The sequence below is a fragment of the Leptodactylus fuscus genome, chromosome 9 (assembly GCF_031893055.1).
Source record: "Leptodactylus fuscus isolate aLepFus1 chromosome 9, aLepFus1.hap2, whole genome shotgun sequence".
Classification (NCBI taxonomy): Eukaryota; Metazoa; Chordata; class Amphibia; order Anura; family Leptodactylidae; genus Leptodactylus; species Leptodactylus fuscus.
This window is the reverse complement of record NC_134273.1, coordinates 34,642,440-34,662,873: the sequence shown is the minus strand read 5'-3', so window position 1 is coordinate 34,662,873 and position 20,434 is coordinate 34,642,440. Positions and strand designations below refer to the sequence as shown.

At 40.9% G+C, this 20,434-nt stretch overlaps 1 protein-coding gene across 10 annotated transcripts in view; it reads right to left on the bottom strand.

The window, feature by feature from the left end:
• IQSEC1 (IQ motif and Sec7 domain ArfGEF 1) overlaps positions 1 to 20,434 on the bottom strand; it is a 468,208-nt gene that overhangs the window by 187,948 nt on the left and 259,826 nt on the right. For 8 of the 10 annotated variants that reach the window (XR_012717459.1, XM_075286934.1, XM_075286933.1 and 5 more), the window contains one exon: positions 2,101 to 2,157. The exons of the other annotated variants lie outside the window; for them this stretch is intronic. Coding sequence is in view for 7 of the 8 variants with exons in the window: in XM_075286934.1 (XP_075143035.1) it covers positions 2,101 to 2,157 (57 nt within the window). In the remaining variant the exon portion in view is untranslated. The remainder of the gene's footprint in view (positions 1 to 2,100; positions 2,158 to 20,434) is intronic. 10 annotated transcript variants of the gene reach the window in all.

Genomic DNA, 20,434 nt, shown 5'->3' with positions numbered 1-20,434 from the left:
AACATCCAATTTCAGTTAGAATTGACAGAGATAGCCAAGCACTGAACCTTGGCTACCTCCAGCAGTCCCACTGAACTGAATGGAGCAAGGGGCACACTTTTCCGACCACTACTTCATTGAATGGTTTTCACAATTAAAAAAAAACAACAAAAAAACAAAACTTTAAAGCCTCATACCTTCTACATAAGACCTTCACTGGAATTTGAATTAACTAGACTTTCCATGGGTGGCCTAGATGATCTAGATCTCCATCACCTTGTGTAATCTGCAGTAGACCCCAATAAATTCTCCAACCACGTCCTATTCCCTGTAGATCTTTCTTGAATTATGCATTGTCAAATGTAGGAGAATTTTTGATAAATAATGGCCAAGGATTAGCTGGGGGCTTTATTGAAATGTGATTGCTTATTTCCCCTTTAGGGATAAAATTATAATACAAATTATATTATAATATTGAATATATGCCCAGATGTCTTATTCACACAAGCAATTCAATCCATTCTGAAGATAACCTCATACACAGAGTGATAGGTTGTGGGTTGTAATTCTCCAGTTTACGTTTTGTCAGGCCATAGACAAAAACATTTTTGGAATTTTCATCCAACTAGCAAGTCACCTTCATTTAGGTCTGCTATCAGGAAGTTACTGTAGGCCAGCATAGCAAAGGGACTGCATATGTGTTGTATAATACGTGATAGTAACATAAAATTATTATAGTATAACATAAAGCAAAAAAAAAAAAAAAAAAGGCAATACATGATGGGGGGGGGGGGGGTGACTCTCTATACTGCACCTGCTGCAGCCTTCAAACACCAAACTTTTCAAAGCAGCAATGCAAGGTATTGCAATATGTTCCATGCTCATTTGGCACACCACTGTTGAAAAACATAACATAAAACCCTGGGCAGAATTTCCACATGCAGGGTGGCATGCATTTTGCGGTTCAAAAAATGAAAATTGATAGTAGAGAATTTTTTTTTTACTGACACGGTCTGAGACACTATCCCCTCAATAGTAATAGTCGTCTACTCAAAGTGTCCTTCCTTATCCTGCTTTCACTTTCTCCAGTAAATCACATGATCATTGTGTGACCTCTTGCAATGCCAACAAGAGGTTTCTATCGGCTACCTGCAGATACTACTGAGAGCTACCATGTGACTTCAGATTCATTAAAGTGCAACCCACCCAGTTCTTCAGCCCTACCTCCTCTAGCAAAATACATTCTCTACATCTCACATGGTCTTCTCCTTATAGTCCCCTCTCTCACATACTTCCCACTTTCACAGTCAGATCACCCTGCCCCCATTACCTTCGCCATTGTCACCAGTAGTAGTTAGTGCAGCTTTACAAAGACACATCAAAGTGTAAAGTCCTAGAGGGTATATAGTATTATAAGCACTGCATTGTTTTGCAGAAAAAGGAAGTAAATATGGGTGCTGGCACTAGACATGGGTACGGGTACTAGACATGAGTATAGATACTAGACATGTGTACTAGACATGAGTACAGGTACTACACATGGGTGCACGTACTAAACATGAGTACAGATGCTAGACATGAGTACAGGTGCTAGACATGGGTACAGGTGCTAGACATGGGTACAGGTGCTAGACATGGGTACAGGTGCTAGACATGGGTACAGGTGCTAGACATGGGTACAGGTACTAGACATGGTACGGGTACTAGACATGGGCAGCAGCATTAGCAATAGCAGATTTTGAATCAATTTCTTTGATGCTAAGCTAAAAAAAAATGCCGGAGTGTTGTCCCTAAAAACAATAATTTACCAATATTTAAACATAGAACTTAAGGTGCAACTAATGGATTTGGTGACAGGTACATCTCCATTGAGAATACGCTGTAAAGGTGGCCACTCTTACTGCTCCTATTCCTTGGATTCCTTCTTTTCTAAAGCAAGCCCATACTGACTTCCTTAGGAGTAGTAATAGACCTAGGGTATATTGCCAACACTTAAAAGGAAGATAAGTAATAAAACAGCCAAGATATATTAAAATGAACAGATTGAGCAAATTTTATAAGGACTCATGCTGAGCAGATGCGGGGGAATCTGCCCGATTAATACAATGTATTTCACAGTACCTTAGTGGTTCTGTAGATAAACTGCTCCTGGTTTCCAAGGAGGTCCGTGGGTAATAACTACATAATGAGAAGGAAAGAGAAATCAGAACTTGCTTAGAAGACGCCTCAACCTATTAATAAATACCACGGGTGATCGTTCTCAATGGTGGATGTTATTTTAAGAATGAGAATTTCAATATGAGAATGCACTGAGGTGATGCTAGTAGTCGCCAGGGGGTTAGGCAGTACAATCTCCTCCCTTCATGTCTTTTAGCTATTAGCACCTTAAATCCATTATTGCAGTACGCACAAGATGTGAATAAGAGTTAAAGATGCAGGTACCCGAATCATGTAGACCCTTCGTAGGAAAGGCTATTTACCTCAACAAGCTTCATTAAAGCAAACCTGTCATTTCAGATGACTTTCTGGGATAAAAACATTGACCTATCCTTAGAAAAGTTCATCCACTAAAGATAATTTCTGCCCATGCCCCCTGCTCTCTCACATTATCGCTGCTGCTCCCTCCTCCTCCTCCACCCCTCTACATAGACTTCTATGGGCAGCATAGAAATCAATTTTATCTTTCTATGACTCTTAACATGGATTACAGCAGAGTAGACAAGGGAAGAAGTGGAGAAAGCTCAACTTATGCTCTGTGCGATATTTCCCACATACAGAGTACACAAAATTCTGCCTCCCTATCTCTCTGTAACATGCCCTATGAAGAAGGCTCAGAATAGAGAACAATATACAGCAGCACTAAGCAGTGTAGCTGTGGACCTAAAACTGACGATGGAGAACACATACTAGAAGCAGAGTTCTTCACTTCCCTGTCCATAGACTTCTGTAGGAAACAGCTGGAACGTTGAAGGGGCTCTATTAGCAAAATTATGCTGTATGAGCCCCAAAGATGCATGAATAGCCTTCAAAAAGACCATTCAGGCACCGCTGTTATTTTAACCCCCAAACCCCCCCCCCCCCCCCCGTTTTAAAATAAAACCATAAATGTAAATTATACTTATCGTGCACGGTGATGCAGGTCCGACGTCATTTTCTGGCACGCCTTCCTCTTCTTTCTTCTGCTTACGGCGATGCCCTTCTGTCCTGGCTCTTCCCCGGCTTCATCATCTTTTCTTCCGGAATGAAAAAGTTTACGAGCGTACTGTGCATGCGCAGTACGCTCGCGTAGTTCTAAGGGTTACTTAGAACTACAACAAAAATGGCGCCGGTGCATGTGCAGTAGCGCTCCGGAGGGAGCGATACTGCGTATGCATGGGATTTGAATACAACCCACCGGAAGAACAGAAGATCAAGGTGGGGGAAGAGCCAGGACAAGAGGACGTCACTGGAAGAAGAAAGCAGAGGAAGGCGTGACAGCAGGATGATATTGGACAGTGTAGGACCGCCCAGCGTGCACGGGTAAGTACCGTTTGAATAATCATTTTCAGGGTATTATTTTAAAATGGGGGGGGGGGGTCAAAATGACATTAGCGGTGCCTGAATAGACTTTTTATAGGCTATTCAGGCTTCAATGGTCAATAAAACAATTTTTTTAAGTATTTCTGATTCTCTCTCTTTTACCATTGCAGAAGGCAAGGGAAGATATAGTTTATAAATGTAAAAAGTGTTTTTTGTACAGTTTTCTGTAATACATTGCAAATTTTGACTAAGAATTGTGTATTATTGTTTAAGTAGTTTATTAATCTTTTCTAATGTTCAGTATGTGTAGTAGGTATGCCATACTTAAATTAATGGCTATTTATGGATTCATTCATTTCTATGGATACGGTATAATAACGTATAAATGATCTTTTTGAGGTATAACTAATTGGATTGCAAACTAAATCTTTTTAGCTTGTACGTAATAAAGACTGTATCACTAATGACAGAAATTTACATTTTGGAGATATCATGTATGCTTTGCATTGCAAATGATTTCTCTTCAACACCTCCATGCTACAGATATTAGCCCTGGGTCACAGGTGATGTATTGGTAAAAAGGAGCAGGCTGACAACTTTTGGCTGGAGGGGACAATTACTAGTTACCCTTACTTGGAGGTAGCTATCATACGGGACTGATGTATGATTCTGAGGTGCTATATGGTTGTAAGAATGTTAAACTTGTAATAAAACATTATTTTTTTACAGAGATAAAAACATCTCCTTCCTTCCCCTGCTGCACACAAAAAAGAATTCTCTCAAAGTTGACCGACATATTCTATATATTTAAGACATAAGAAGAATAAAAGCAATAGTGCGACAAGGGCATGCAAATTGCTTCTAAATACAAAAGAACTTAGGCCCTGTTCACATCTGCGTTCGGTATTCTTTTCAGGGAGTCCGCTTGGGGACCCCCCGGAACGGAAACCTATACACATTAAAAACAAGCAGCACTTTTTTTTTTTTTTAAATGTAGATTGTGAGCCCCGTATAGGCCTCACATCCCCGTATAGGGATCACAATGTACATTTTTCTCTATCAGTATGTTTTGGTTTTTTTTGGAGTATGGGAGGAAATCCACTCAAACTTGGCGAGAACATACAAACTCCTTGCAGATGTTGTTCCTGGCAGGATTTGAACCCAGGACTCCAGCGCTGAAAGGCCGCAGTGCTAACCACTGAGCCACTGTGTTGCCCCAAAACAAGCAGCACTTTTCTCTCCGCATGTTTTGAGCAGGGAGATGAGTCATCCGCACAGCAGCCTCTCTGCTCTTATACACATAGAGCAGATAGTGCACGGAGAGGCTAATTAGCATATGAATAAAAACTGACTTATTCAAAAAACTACTGATGTGATTTACATACAAAAGGTAAGTGTGGAATAGCCTAAAGGCTATGCAAGTATGTGCTTAGCTAAAAATGACTTTTCCCAGTGATAGATCCCCTTTAAATGGTACCTGAGTTTTCATACAAAGTTGAAATATGTGCAGGGTCTTGGTGGGCAGTCTGTTCTATGACTGTATAAGCATTCATGCATGGAGTCCTATCAGTATTTCTGCTGCCCAATTAACACAGTATGGCTGAAACACATTTCCAACCATAATGTAACTGTACTACTGTACAGAGCAAACAAATAGCTGAGAAAAGTCAAAGTAACCCTTATATACAAGATTCAGGAACACTGAACTGAAAATACAGTTCAGATATATGCTGGTATCCACTATGCAGGCAATGCACAGGAAAAAAGCAATCTATGAGCGCAGCCAGTAAAGCTGCTTGCTGTCTGTGAATAATATCCCATCTGTGACCAAACAAGCAGCCAATAGTAGATACAAGTACATAGACTTTTCTAACAATGTAAGCGGTGATATTTGCAGAATGTTCAGTCCTTTGCACAGAGCAGTTTGCAGAAATGTGTAAAACCTGTGAGTAGAATCAGCCCCTCTGCACTCACTGCGTAAAAAGACCTACCCCTCCACCTTCCACTCACTCTGATCCTCCTTCCATCTATGGAAATGAATCTCGACTAGCAACAGAGAGGTCTTTCAAGCAATAAGCAGAAACAGTTTTAATTAAAGTGTGTTATATTTTGGTCCAGAATGACATCCTCTATTAAATGATCTGAAAAGTTTCTGACCAATAAAGTACCATTGAAATGGTTTTGACCCTAACACCATGTTTTAGTAGTGCCAGGACATCCTTAGTGTCACTAGTATATAATAGTATACGCAGCTACCAACAGCTGGGGAGCCACATGCAGAAGGTCTCAGAGCCATAATTAGCTGATTCTTGGAATGAGAAATATAGCCATATTGAATAGCAAAAACAATACAAGACACATCGACAGAATTCTCATCCCCAAAAATGTCTGGTCAGACCATTCTCCATCCTAAAATAGACAAGTTTGCTCTGATACTAATTCTCCTTCTGAAAAGATGGTAGGCGGACACAAGAAGGCAGTACTGGACTTCCCCTATAGCAGTTGCCTTTCCTATGCACAAACTGTCTCTCCTGGTATTCATTTATCCCAGGCCGGATTATGCAACCACTGGACAGTCAGGAAAAAAGGCATTTATGGAGCACATATCGTAACACTAACAGGTAACACTAATACAAGAACATTGGAGCTGACCAATAAATGACAGAAATGATAATAGCATGGTTCATATGAAAAAAATGGATGATGGTGATGACGGTGGTACTGACAAACAAAATATAATAGATTAGAAACTGACCTTAGTTCAAGCTAATCCTGAAACTTTCCATAAATCTATCCTTAAATACTAACCCTAACTTCAGACCCTGCTAGGTGAGAGGACCCAGGGGACTGACTTGGACCCGCTGCTAACAGTAGTTTCAGCAACAATTCCAGCAACAGGTTAAGCTATGTTCACACTAACGCCAGACTCTCCATCCTTCAGGTCCATCGGGGAAACCGCACCGCTAAAACAGTGGTTACACGGACACTGGTGGACTTCATTGACTATAATGGGTCTTCCATTTCAAAACTGAAAGTGGTGGAGAAAAAAAGTCCTCCAACGTTTTCTCCAATAGAGAATCTGGAACAGATGTCAATACAGCTTTGATAGGTAGGAGATGAGGAAACAGCAGGAATAAGAGTTCCTTGATTGCTAAGGTTCCTCAGAGAGGTGCAGTAGGTTCCTCCCTCTGGCCATAAGGTACAAGGTGTAGGGTAAATGTACATTATCTACCTTGGTAACAGTAGTTGATGGGTTTTCTGAAGATCTTAATTAGTTTACCATCACTCTAGATAACAAAACGTCTTTGGTGATCTACCCAAGATGATCTGCTTTATGGATTATCCTGAATGGAATGAACAAGTACAACATATACAGATGTTATTACCATTAGCATAATGTGAGGAATATAACTCTGTTTAGTAACAATATTCGCCAAGGACCTGCTCTGACAAAATATAATTTAGTCTGACAAGATACATTAATGGGGTTATTGAGTTATCCATTTATTTGCTTTTGATGCCAGGAAATGAAGATTTTACTTTTTTTTTGCCTTGTAGTTTACATGTTTCTTCTTCAGCCTTATTGTTTCTGAGACAGTGTAAAAGGGTAGGATTCATTTATTTCTAATTGGATGAACCGCTTAACTAAATCTTTACATATTACTGTCAGCTTAGATTGTTCCAGTTATAATGGTGGAGGGGAAAAATGAGGATATTAGCATTTTTACATAAATTAATCTTCCAGAAAGACACGTTTATTAAAATACTATAACCAAATGTTTTCTCGTTCATCTCTTTTGTATCTCATTTAATGGAATTATACTAGTGCAATAATGTGAGAGGCAACACTTTTTTCATAGGGTGCACCCACCTAAAATATGAAATGCTCCCAACAATGCCCTGAAATCAAACATTGGAGCTCTTATTAGTTGCTGACATATTGACATTGTTCATGATCTTTTGTCTAGGTACCAGCAAAGCTGATTTTTGTTATCTTCCCTTGCAAGTTATTTACCTAGAAGTCTTCTTTTGACCTATAAAAACACATTTCCTAAACTTGAAGGAGTCACCCACTTTCCAAAAAATGTCAGTGCCGTCATACACCTAGAGGTGCATAAAAACTAACAGTAACATTCTTGGGTTTCCAAGATGATGGCTGGCTCCTGTGCCTGTGCTTCATGTTTCTAGGGTAGGAGCAGAAACAGGACTTTCCATTAATAGACTCAGTTGTAGAGCCTATTAAAATTGTGGATGATAAATAGCAGGTACCGTAATGGATACCGAACAAACCTTTATTTAGTCAATGGGCCCACTGAATCTGTTGGGGGCCTTTGGTGTAAGCAAACAGTGGCGTACATGGGTTTTCAAAATGGAGGCTAGAAAGTGTAGGAGAAATAGGACTTTCTGTTAAGAGTCTCGGACGCATACGCCATTAAAGGCGGTGGATAAAAAAGTCCTGCATGACATAGCAAAATGGAGGGTACCATAACAAATACCAAACAGACCCCATCCTAGTCAATGGGGCCCCTTGAGAACCATCATTTAATGGATCGGTTCATCTCAGGATTTCTTTTTTTCTGTTCTTATAGTGGAATAGAAAGACAGAAATCCAGCCCATATGTGAACATATTACTCGGCTGCAAGAGACATAAAAATAACCTTTCTTTCCTCACATCTCTTTCACCCTTGAGGAATATAAAGGCGGCTTCCCATCTTCATTAGAACATAGTGTCAGAACTATTATTATAACTCCCAGGACTTTCCATTCCTCTGTCCATCACTGGTCTAACCGCACTGTGTTAGATCTAATATACGAAACAAATAATAGGATATCATTTCTCCAATTCCCCCCCTATAATCTGTTCTTTCTGTCATTGCTCCATGGAAATGGATCATTTAAAGTATCTGGGACATATTTCTAAGCAAGACTATTACTGAACCCATCTTGTCTTACTGGCTCAGTCCTCGGCTTTTGTCTCTTAGTCAGCTCTTCCTCTTTTTCAAGTCTTATCTTTGTAGGTTGCTGTTCTCGGATACAATTTAGACTAATTTATAAGCAGATATTATGAAGACAGTTTTATGGTTGTACAAACCATTTCCAGGTCCTCTATTAGTTAGTAAGGTACCTCATTGAGGACCTCTGTAAATAAGTCAAGGTAAAGGATGAATATAAAATTACTATCTAGTTACAGTATATATGGTCTTAGAGTAGGGGGGCACGACCTGCACCTGTGGTCTGAAATGCTATTGTATGTGGACTCGCACTGGTGAGGGGAAATAACCCCAAAACAGTTGTTTGCAGATGGGTCTGTCCTACCATTGAAGGAGATATTTTGGCTTGGCCTAATTCCTATATCATAAGGTGACAGGAAATCCATGCATTAACTCATAGGGTGCTACCTTCCAAAAGGGCAAGGACCTGGGGCAAAGTCCCCTTTTTCCACCAAGGTGGACTTATTTGCACATTCCTTCTCCAGACACACATGAATGCATGCTGCAACCTTCATTGTAGATCATGGGAATCGTAAAAACACTTGCCAGATTCAGTAGCTTCCACATACTACAATGGAGAGAACGGCACGCATGGTGTCCATGCCATTTATACAGCTGTCCACTTAGTACAGCCTGAGGGGATAGGGCACAGAACCCTAAAGCCATACTTTCCAACATTTCTAGATTGCCTTTCTGAAGATAGGAGAATGTGATGTGCAATGCCGGTTGCTGAAAGAGGTTATGCACCTTTATACTATCGATGGCCTATCTTTAATATTAAAGCTGCAGGGATCTGACAGCTGGGACCCCTGCAGATCATCTGTCGCCCTGCTCACCCATTGAAGTATATCGGACAGCACTGAAGTATCTAAAGTCACTGCTACACTTTGTATGCCGAGTAAGCAGGGGTCTCCTGGCATGTAAACATTACTGAGAGCTGCATTGTCCTAGAACAGCTGATCTGCATGGTCCTGGCTGTCGGCCCTTTGCAGATCTAATATTGCTATGCTAACGGTATCACTAAAGGTGGATAACTCATTTAAAGTTCTTTAGCATTTTTCTCAGCCCTTACCCCCTTTTGGTATCATGCCCCCCCCCCCCCCCCCCATTAGGCCATGTGGTAACACCCCCTGAATGTGCTTTCCAAGGTTCTACTGCTCCCAGGAGATCTTCCTACTTATCCATGAGTCCGAGAGGTCTCCCCTATTTCCGAGAGCCCCCCATACATTCCAGGAGAGTTCCCAAAGTCTTCCCAAAGCTATGTCACCATCATGGACTGGAGTCATACTGTTCTTGCAGTATTTCGCCGGTTGCTATTGGTTACAGAACATGACTTCATTACACCAGCTTTCAGAATATGAGGAATCCGACTGCACCTTGTTCTAATCTTTCCCTACAAAGCTGAAATTTAAAGCCTTGCTATAACCCTGCTGCATTGTGAGAGCTGAAAGAAGCCGAGCTGTAATCTCCTCATATCTTGTCAGTTCCAGGGGCGGCTGATAAACTGTTCTGTGCTGTCAGACTCCGAGATGCTGCAGAACAAAGCGAGAGATATTGTGCTAATCACATACCGAGAGGAAACCGTCTCTGCCAAAAACATCATCAGCGTTCACGGCACCATGTAAAACATTTCATCTCCGTGCACCACTTACGGTATTCATCGAGTGCTTTATTATCACCGCACAAACAAGCACTCTACTTTTAATTGTTTACACGTTTTGGCTGCAGGCCGAATTATAGTTTTTTGAGATAATCATGAACAGAAAATAATTAGATTTTTGTTTTCACTAATCCTCCATTTCTCTGCAAGGCTACAAGCTGGTATATCACACTGAACGTTACTGAAGAAGCTGGATTGCTCCATCAATAGGGACTAGAGAGTCACACACAAAACTGTTACAGAGTAACTTACCGTACATCTATAATTGTATAGGACCAAATGTAAGAAAAAGTTATTGTGCTAATGACTGGGATTAATTAAGGTTAATATCAAAGGTTACATCATCTATATCTAAGGCAGTGCAGTACATGTGCAGTGGTCAGGCATTTTGTACCTTGGTACAGTGACACCTACTGCTAAACATAAGTACTGCATCTCACTTAATGAGTATTACCGAGCATTCACTATTATTAATATTCTCATGGATTATTCCTCATTATATTTGATGGAACAGCATATTATAGCATAAAGCAATAACACATTTATGGCAGCTCAACAACAAGCTTACTGCCTACTGAACAAAACCTATAAAGAGTACAGGTATTTTGCTGCAAGAAACAATTCCTATTTAGTTAGTTAGCCCTAGACCAGAGGTTGGTAACCTTCTTGTATGATTTGCCATATTAAATAAAGAAATTACAGACGTATGCAACCTCCTACATCAAAGTCATATGAAGCAAACCAGTGATGGGGGGGGGGGGGGGCAGGATACCCCTTCACCCAGTCCAAATAAATCCATACATGCCTTTCCATCCTTGCTGAAATGAACAAACACATTTAGCTGCCATATTATCCTTTTGCACTTGTTTCATGGCCCAGACATTAGGAAATCACACCTCATGCTTTCCTCCCTATCCTCTGACTGTGTTTCCATGGCATGCAACTGGAGCAGACAGAGCCCTGTGCCAGGTAGATATGCCAGCATTGGTGACCCTGTCCTAGACTGCACGTTTCAGAGGTTTTCCTAATATTTTGCTTTTTTCAATATATTCTTATTATGTTTTCTTGTTCCATAGCCTTATGTGTAAGTGTATAAGCCATTTTTTGGCCACTTGAACCAACGACCAGGCCACATACCTATGGACAGCCCTGCTTGAGAAGCTATAGCTCCGACATGTACTGCGAATCCAGAACTGACAATGACACAATAAAGGATCAAGCGGATGGAAAACAATTGGTAGATGTCGGAAGGAAGAACTTAAAACATACATAAAAAGATGTATAAAACTGGCCCAGGAACATGTATGTTTTTGACATAGGGAAGACTGTGAGTACCACTGGGAATTGGGATTGATGACAATCTCTGTCCAACATTATGTTTGTGTTAAAAATAATCCCAAGCAAAGCACAATGGCCAAAGTGAAGTTATATCAGTCATTGTACAACTGGAAAAGCAAGACATGCCAAGTGTTAAAGGGAAGATTCCCACAGACAAGATGGATTGGGACTATCACAGAAACTAAAAACATGCCATTGAGAAGTCTGAAAGCTAAACCACGACACACTAATCATATTGTCCCCGGAAGCAGAAATCTACTTGATGGCACTTGGGCTCAGTTCATTTTTCTTCGCTATAATCCAATGCTTTTGATGGTCACAATAGTACGGTATGCTGTAATAGGATGCCCACAAGCGGGGTTTTCAGTGTTTGTTTGCCATACATACCAGAAAAGACCCTGACAGATACAGCAAATGTATTCATCACCCCATATTCACCTAAAAGAGTCCTAAAGAGATTCTTGGTGTCCCCTGTCAAGCTGGTATATGTTGGCAAACGTTTATGGCATAGCATAATGTGCTGCACTATTCCACCAAAGGACATCCATTACTATATAGTATACTGCGCCTCTGACTACGCAGGCAGAATGGATTGTTAGCGCCTCCTTCAGGAGTTTGCACAGCCCCCCCTCCCCAATAACCATCATGGATTATGTGAAACAGACTAGTGAAATATGTTTTGAATATAAATATTGATCTATAATAATGAAACATACAATCACCAATAGCTGTCTGCAGGATCCTGGCGCCATAGAGGATTATTTCAAGGTTCTTTAGCCCCGTCTTCAGATACAGGCCCGAGAAAGACTAAATGCATCCACATATGTCATGTGTACAATGTGAACGCTTGGCTGTTTTGCGCACAAAGAATTTATTCCGGTCGGCTGATTAGAATCTTCATTAAGAATGTGGGAATCAGCTTCATTATTGTGCTCGGCTCCCGCCAGACGAAATCCTGATGAGAATTTACTTCTACTTTCATGTATATTTTTAATGAGGCAGGAGCTGCACCCATTTCATGTGTATTCAAAGAGAAAACAGCATGGCTTAGTGTTATTGTGACTTTCATCTCGCAGCTGTGAGCAAAACAGTAATATTCCTATACCTCGCTTTATGTTCTGCGCTCGGAAATACTATAATTATCCTCTGCCTCGGATTGTGGTTAATATGTATTTAAGAATATATTCCTGATGAAAGCATTAATTCACAATACCAAATGGAAGGAACACTGCTGGTGAGGTGCCGAGTGGCAAATATTTAGGGGAACGCTGTAGATTATCAAATTAACAGTCAATTTTTTTATGGGATTATTAAAGGAGTCTTGATTTGTTTTTTATAAACATGAATTGGAATAAATGCATGATCATTGGGTTATAACTTAAAGGAACAATGCAGGAAAAATGAGTATGTTGTACCAGTGTAGGGCCTAATGGGGCTGAGCAAAGAACACGAAGGTCAGGGCCCCACGTAGCGGAAATGCTGAGATATGGCCACAGTGGAAAAGCAGAGGCAAAAAATAAGGCGTAGCCAAAAGACAAGAGGTACAGTGAGTGCCCCATGTTCTTCTGTATAATCATTCACAACATAGAGAGTAAACTAGCCTACAATATTAAACACATTGTCATCCTATTCTATCACAAACTTTGCAAATTTTGCATTAAAACAATTCATTCTTAAAAGTGACCATATACATTAAAGTTGGCTGATCCCACTGACTTCAGCCTGATCAAATACAGACGGTCCCTAAAGTCACAATATTAATTGGTTCCAGGACGATCATTTAAAGTTGAACCCGTTGTAACTTGCGGTAGCTAAAAATGCCAAAATGTCACCAAAGTGAAGGTTAAAAAAATCCTTCATATAATATTTTTCGGACTATAAGACGCACTTTTTTTCCCCCCAAATTTGGGGGGAAAAGAAGGGTGCGTCTTATAGTCTGAATGTGGCGCCTGGCACCCGCCGTAATAGAGAGGCGGATGTCGGCAAGGGATAGATGCCGGGGCCTGAGACATCGCTGCGCTCCTCTGCCCTGCATGAAGCCAGCAGCGGGAGGAGTGATGCTATTCCGCTCCTCCGTACCCCCACCACTGGCTTCAGGCAGGGCAGAGGAGCGCAGCGATGTCTCAGGCCCCGGCACCTGTGCCAGCGTCTATCCCTCCCTGGCATCCGCCTCTCTAGTACAGCGGATGCCGGGCCAGTATCAGCGGCCCCTTCTCCCCTGGGGCGCGGCAATATCGCAGGAGCCGACCTGTTCGGGTGAGAGCCGGGAGCCTAATGAGGCTCCCGGGCCTGTCACTGCTATATTAGTATTGCGGCTGGGCCTAGGACCAGCCGTAATACTAATAGACAGAATGTCCCATAGACGGCAATACAGTTGTATTGCCGTCTATGGGACTTGCAATCAAGTGACTGCAGGTTCAAGCCCCCGGGGGGGAATAAAATAGTAAAAAAAAATAAATAAAAAAAACTTTAAAAATATATAATAAAAATATGAAATAAATAAAAGTTCTAAATCACCTCCTGTCCCTAGAATATATATATATATATATATATATATATATATATATATATATATATATATATATATATATATAAGTAGAAAATCATATATCATAAACCACCGGGTTTTTTTTCAATACAAGGTGATCTAAGCAATAGATATTCCCCAAAATGGTATAACTAAAAAGTACTTCTGGCCCCGCAAAAAAAAAAACACTCTATGCGTCCCCGTACAGCTGCAGGGTCACCTGTCAATGTGGCCTTGCAGCTGTTGCAAAACTACAACTCCCATATATTAAATATTTTACCATTTTTTGCTTCCAAATTTTTTTTCCCTATTTTCCTCCTCTAAAACCTAGGTGCGTCTTATAATCCAGTGCGTCTTATAGTCCGAAAAATACGGTAATATAGATAATAGCAAATCCTTACATATAAAATAATAAAGAGCTTCTGGAAGCTGTAAAGTACTTTCCATGATTGTGAGAGAAGCTTTTTCAGGATCCTGATAGGCATATACAATGTATCCTAAATAAAATGAAATGAAATGGAGCAGCTCATACCTTGTGTCCAAAGGATCAGCTTATCCTGGCAAAGAGAAGAACATGTAGCACTGCACTATAGTATAGGGAGGCGTTACTAGTCACCTATTCAGTGCATGCACTTCACTAATACAGGGTGACATGACCGTGATGACTTCTTGGAACCTCCAGCACTGTATGTAGAGTTTGGCTTCAAGATATCAAGGTTTAGAAAAAAATTGGACTCAGTAGATACAAAATCCAAAGCCTTCGCGTCTTCTCATGTGTGGACACCATCTACTATTGGATGTCCAGAGTAGGGCTTGTTCTAGAAATTTTTCCTAGGTACACCATGGTTAGGGCCTATGAGCCTATGTACCTCAAGGTGTCTACTTGCCCAACAGCAGTTTTTATCAAGACGCGTACAAGCTAAATAAATAGCATCCACATTTTCTGAGGATTGCTCGCACACTTTGCTGCACTTCTTAAAAACATGGCATATACAGAGTAGTTCTAGGCTCTAGGTTCTTAGCTTATGACAGAACATGTTTTCTCTCTAGGCATATATGTACTGCCTCTAGATACCCCCACTGAGCCCGATAGGCAGTACAGTGTTTGATCATAGTCTTGGGAGTCCATTGACGTGATTACTTTGAGTAGGGGGTATTTTGCTTCTGAACAAAAAGAAACATTGCTCTTGACAACAGGTTGAGAACCTGGAGAACTCCTACCCACTACTACATGGACCAGTCCACAACTTCTAAAAAAGTATGTCAAGTTTTCTTGTACAGTCTGGAGGTAACCGAGTACCATCTATGTACTGTTAAAAGTTCTCATGTAGTCTTTTGTCTGGACAGTGTCAGTCTGCCATTAAAAAAGGGTATGGTAACACCGAGTGGTCAACGGATTCATGAAATTCCTGGAGGAGTAACACAGGAAGGGCAGAAACCCAAGAAAAGGTAGTAAACAATTCTTATCTCAGGAGGAACAACTGATTTCTACAGCAGTGATGTTAGAAGAGCCAACAGATCACCAAATATTGATGGGGTTTACACTTCTCTTATAGCACATACTACCCAACACAGCTTATTAGAAGCAGGAGGAGAAACGACAAGTGAGCGGAATAATGACAAAGTAAAGTGAACTATTTGGTGGTAGTGGAACCACTTGGATTCGAGGAGGTGCAATGTTGTAAGGCCGGGTTCACACAGAGTATTTTGGTTCATAATGTGGAACGTAGACGCCGCGGGAGGTTTTGCGGGCCATATACACTCCCATTGTGTTCAATGGGAGCCGGTTCCATATATGCGGCACTATTTTGCGGCCGTGATTTTGCGGCGGCCGCAAAATAGCGCCGCATATACGGTACCGGCTCCCATTGAAAACAATGGGAGCGTCTACGTTCCACATTACGAACCAAAATACTCCGTGTGAACCCGGCCTTACACTTCTGTATTTCTTATTTTTTTTTCCACGCCTCGAACCTAAAACTTTTGGTCAGTATTCTTCTTTATGGTGTTTCTACTTTATTCGTGAGCTATCACTCAGCAAACAAGCCACATGCTCTTACTCGGCCTACACCCCACGCACATGTTTGTAACCTTTAGATTTTAGATTGCAAACTCATACCAACAGAATATTTTCTCCTACTCTTGTCTCTTTGATTTTATATCTATATTATTACCCTTTCTAATTATACTCCATTGTTCTGCACGATACAGAATATGCTGGTGCCATATTAACAGAAATAAAAACACAATTAGAAATGGACCCAATTAGAAATGGAGATTTTTCATCATGGGGATGGGAACAACTTACGGACCGTAAAATCATTACGTAAAGCCAGGCTTAATCCAATGAAATAAATCTACAGTAGATCGGTCTGATCAGTCACTAATCTGTGCATATAAAGCCTGCTTTCTTCTTGCCCTAGCCTGATGTGGCTGATAACAGGGAACAACAGACTGCAGTCAACCACACAGCAAATGTAGATAAGATAGACTTCAGGTTTATTGTCCATTTAACCTACAATGATTGCTCAGTGGTCAGTTCCCCTGCTTGATAAGAACAGAGTAGACTAGCTTTGACACATCATTACTTTCTTGTTGAAAACCCTGAATATATAATAAGCGGCGGTGGAGTCGGTTCCCTCGATTTAAGAGAAATGAAGATATCCAATAAAGATATCAATCTGTATGAAAACTGGAGGGAGAATGCCAGACCATAAAACACTGTGAGGAGAAGAGATGATAGAGACGCACTTATCATTTCGTTACCATTTCCAGCAATCACAGTCACACAAGAGATCTTACAGAATATGTAAAGAGCCTCGTGAATATTTCATCTCGCTGGTTGCTACGCATATACCTGAGCCTTGTTTGAAGTAGAATACAAACCATGAATAATATCAAGGTAGACAATTGCTGCTAATATATAGAGATGCCCGCCTGAATCGTGATAAAATATTAGGTAGAAACAGTTTTCGTTTTTCAATAAGCAATATTTAGTGATTGTACCAGACGCTGGAAATGGCTGAGTCTCGGGATTGTAGTTGGTATTAAATTAGAAGGGCTCATTCCTAGTAGCCTAGGGTCCTTATACAGATGCTTTTGTATACACCTACGAATCCCACTTTTTTTAAAAAATAAAACATAACTTTTAATAACGTTTTCCTTATACAGATGCCTATTAACAAGTAGCAATCGATGATATCGCAGATGATCGCTGCCTGTTTACTGCCGTCCACTAGTAACAATCTTATTAGTACAGGGGTAAGTGATTTTTAGTAGGATGGTCCAGTACGGATATAATTTGGGTAAATAAGGGATTTGCTGCCAACAAATGCAAAGAGATGTGCTGCAATGGTCATCCCAATGTTCTGCTGCTTGAGTGTCACACAAGAAGACAAAAGTAATATAAATAGCACACAGTAGGGTTGAGGGTTGGTGTATTTGGGCTCAAGGCTTCAATACTTGTCTCTGCCGGTCCTGGTCCACATTCTTTCTCCTTCATTCGGCCCAATAACCTTTCCTATTTTGTTTCATCTGCTCTATATACGACAGCTATATTAATGTATACAATATTCACGACAATCAATAGGAAAGGGAAAGGGAATACTCAGCCACCAGCAGCAATATCAGATATTCGTTGATATCATTTCACCACCTTCACTTTCCTTCATAAGCGGCTGTCGCACGGAACTGTCTCCCTCGGCCCGGAGCTGTATAACATGCAAATCGTTCAAAATAGTACCAGCGCAGCCTCATGACCAGACTTTGAGAAAGGAAGCTTTTTTATCCGAAACGTGTCAGTCTGGCGCAAGTTTCCATGTTTGTAACCTGTGTGTGAAGATTTACATTTGTGGATACAATAAAGAGGAGTTTAAACTTTCCATGAGGCTGCGCTGGTACTATTTTGAACGATTTGCATACAATATTCACTCCTAGGTCACTGCCCCCTTTCTTTTTGTAACCCTGGGGCTATTAATGCCTACTTCTTATACCACCTTAACCTTTGTTTTTGAGGACCTATGTGCTGATCCTTCCATCAGCCTCTCTCTTATCTATAATGTGAGTATTGCAACGCTTTCTATAAAACATCCATTCTAACAAAGCTCACCCCTTAGAATACATGTGCCACTCTGACTCGCATGCTCTGGGGCTAACCTCAGCCCTTTATTTCTGCAGGTTAGCACTTGGTTCCCAGGCTCTTTCAGCATATGCCTTCACCTCTTGAAACCCAACGGCTCCATGTTTTGTACAACGCCCTTGTAGATCTATAAACAAACTAATGCTAGATTGAAGAATCTTCATATAACATACTAGTATGCTGATACCAGTCTATATTGCTCACATCATCTCTGGCTAGCCGTCAACTTGTTTACAAGGTTGCACCTTGTTCACCACTTGGTGGATGTGCCCAACAGTCAGCAGGATAGAGTCATCAGTTGCATTAAAGGCAGGAATATACAGGATGAAGTGATACCAATCGCTACCAGACCCTGGAGCTTCAAGGGGCCCAGAGGCCTCTCTTCAACAAAAAAAATATATCAGTATTATAGATAGCACATGGCTAGTGGGGTCACTTTACAGATTTTGCATTGGGGCTCAAGAGCTTTAGGTTACACCTCCTATTAAGAAGGGTTATCTGGTGATATAAAATTGGTGGGTTGTCCTTAGGACAGGTCACCAATTCTAAATTGCAAGGTATTTGCTTCTTAGCACGGCTTGTTTGTCCTTTTAGTGCAATATGAAAAAGAAGGATATTTCAGAAGCAAAAAGTGACAGAAGGATTTGGATCAAAAGCGGGGACTGTCACTCCAAAAGTCTGCAGATCCATACTCCATTTTGGCGAATGTACAGCTCTACTGAATCGTTTCCACTTTCTATTATTACAAGTCTGTACGAATGTTCACTATTCTTCCGGGCTGTCTAGAAATGCTGAATAAATAAAGTGTTTAAATATGTAAAAGAAGCGATTTCATTAGAATCTTGTAGGATAATGGATGTTCTTGCACTGGTCCCTCTTGGTAGGACACTGCAGTTTGTAAACTTCTAAAACAGGTGAAGTCTCTTTGCTTAATAAAGACAACATACATCAGAGCGAATATCTGCATTTACAGAGACGAGGTCTATTTTGGTGAAAGAGAAAGGAGGATCCCCCTCTGTGATTTTCTCCTGAACAGTGTAGCATAAAAAATTCATGGGAGCGGCTTTAATATGTAAGCAGCATCTTGCAAGACAGGTCGAATCCCTGTTATTTATTTACATTCATTTTTGGCATTTTTCTATTTGAAGTAAGTATATTTTCCTATAGTAAAAATGTTGCTTGCCCTTGTATTTCTTGATTCTATTGTACCCATTGGCTTCCGTTCCCTATTCCAGCATCTGACGCCCAGTTCACATCTGCATTCGGTATTCTGTTTGGAGAGTCTGCTTGGGGAACAGAATACCGAACGTATTAAAAAGCGGTTAGCAGAGAAGCCACACGGACCCCATAGGCTATAATGGGCTCCGTGTGTTCCCGTACAGTGTCCGCACGAATCGTGTGGAGAGAAAAGTACTACAAGCAGCAGTTTTCTCTCTGCATGACACCGTGTGGAAAACATTATAGTTTATGGGGTCCGTGTGGCTTCTCTGCTAACCGATTTTTAATGCGTTCGGTATTCCGTTCAGGGAGTCGCCAAGCAGACTCCCCGAATGGAATACCGAATGCAGATGTGAACCAGGCATCACTGGTGTAGTAATATCAGGTGATGCCATATTTTATTACTGCTTAGAGACCACAAAAAGCAATTCTTCCCTTTGTGTCAAACTCTACGATGCAATTGTTGCCCACTTGCCCTGTGTAGCCACCAGCTCCCAGCTCTGTATCTCCGTGCCTACTTTCAGAGGTCCCATGTTATCTCTGGCTTTGTTTACATGACATGTAACAGCAGAGACTAAAGGCGTCCTCCACAATAAATTAAGCTTTGGCCATCCCACTCATGTGTAAGGAGGTTTCAGATGCTCTCCCAAAGAAAGATACTGTGAGAAAGAAGGTTTGGGCATGTTGAATGTCAGTATCCCCAATCATTTGTTTCAAGAGAGATAAGCCACTGTCAGAGGTGACTTCAGATGAGCAGCTCGTGCTGAAAATCCTTCTATTCAATTAAGAAAGAAATAGGCCAAAATTCCTTAATATAGATGTAAATGACATATTATTGCAAGTTTTGTGACTCCAAAGGGTAGAAGTAGGAGAAATTGTAAAGGGGCATTTTTTTGAAAGTATCCATCTATATATACACTTATAGTGTATATTGTAATAACTTTTTGACTGCCTTCAAAACAGGCCAACATGGTTTGTGAGCAGGTGCCGACTCATGGCCCCTTATACAACCAATGTGCACTAAATGCCACTGACCTCAGCCAATGACAATAGCCTTCACGTC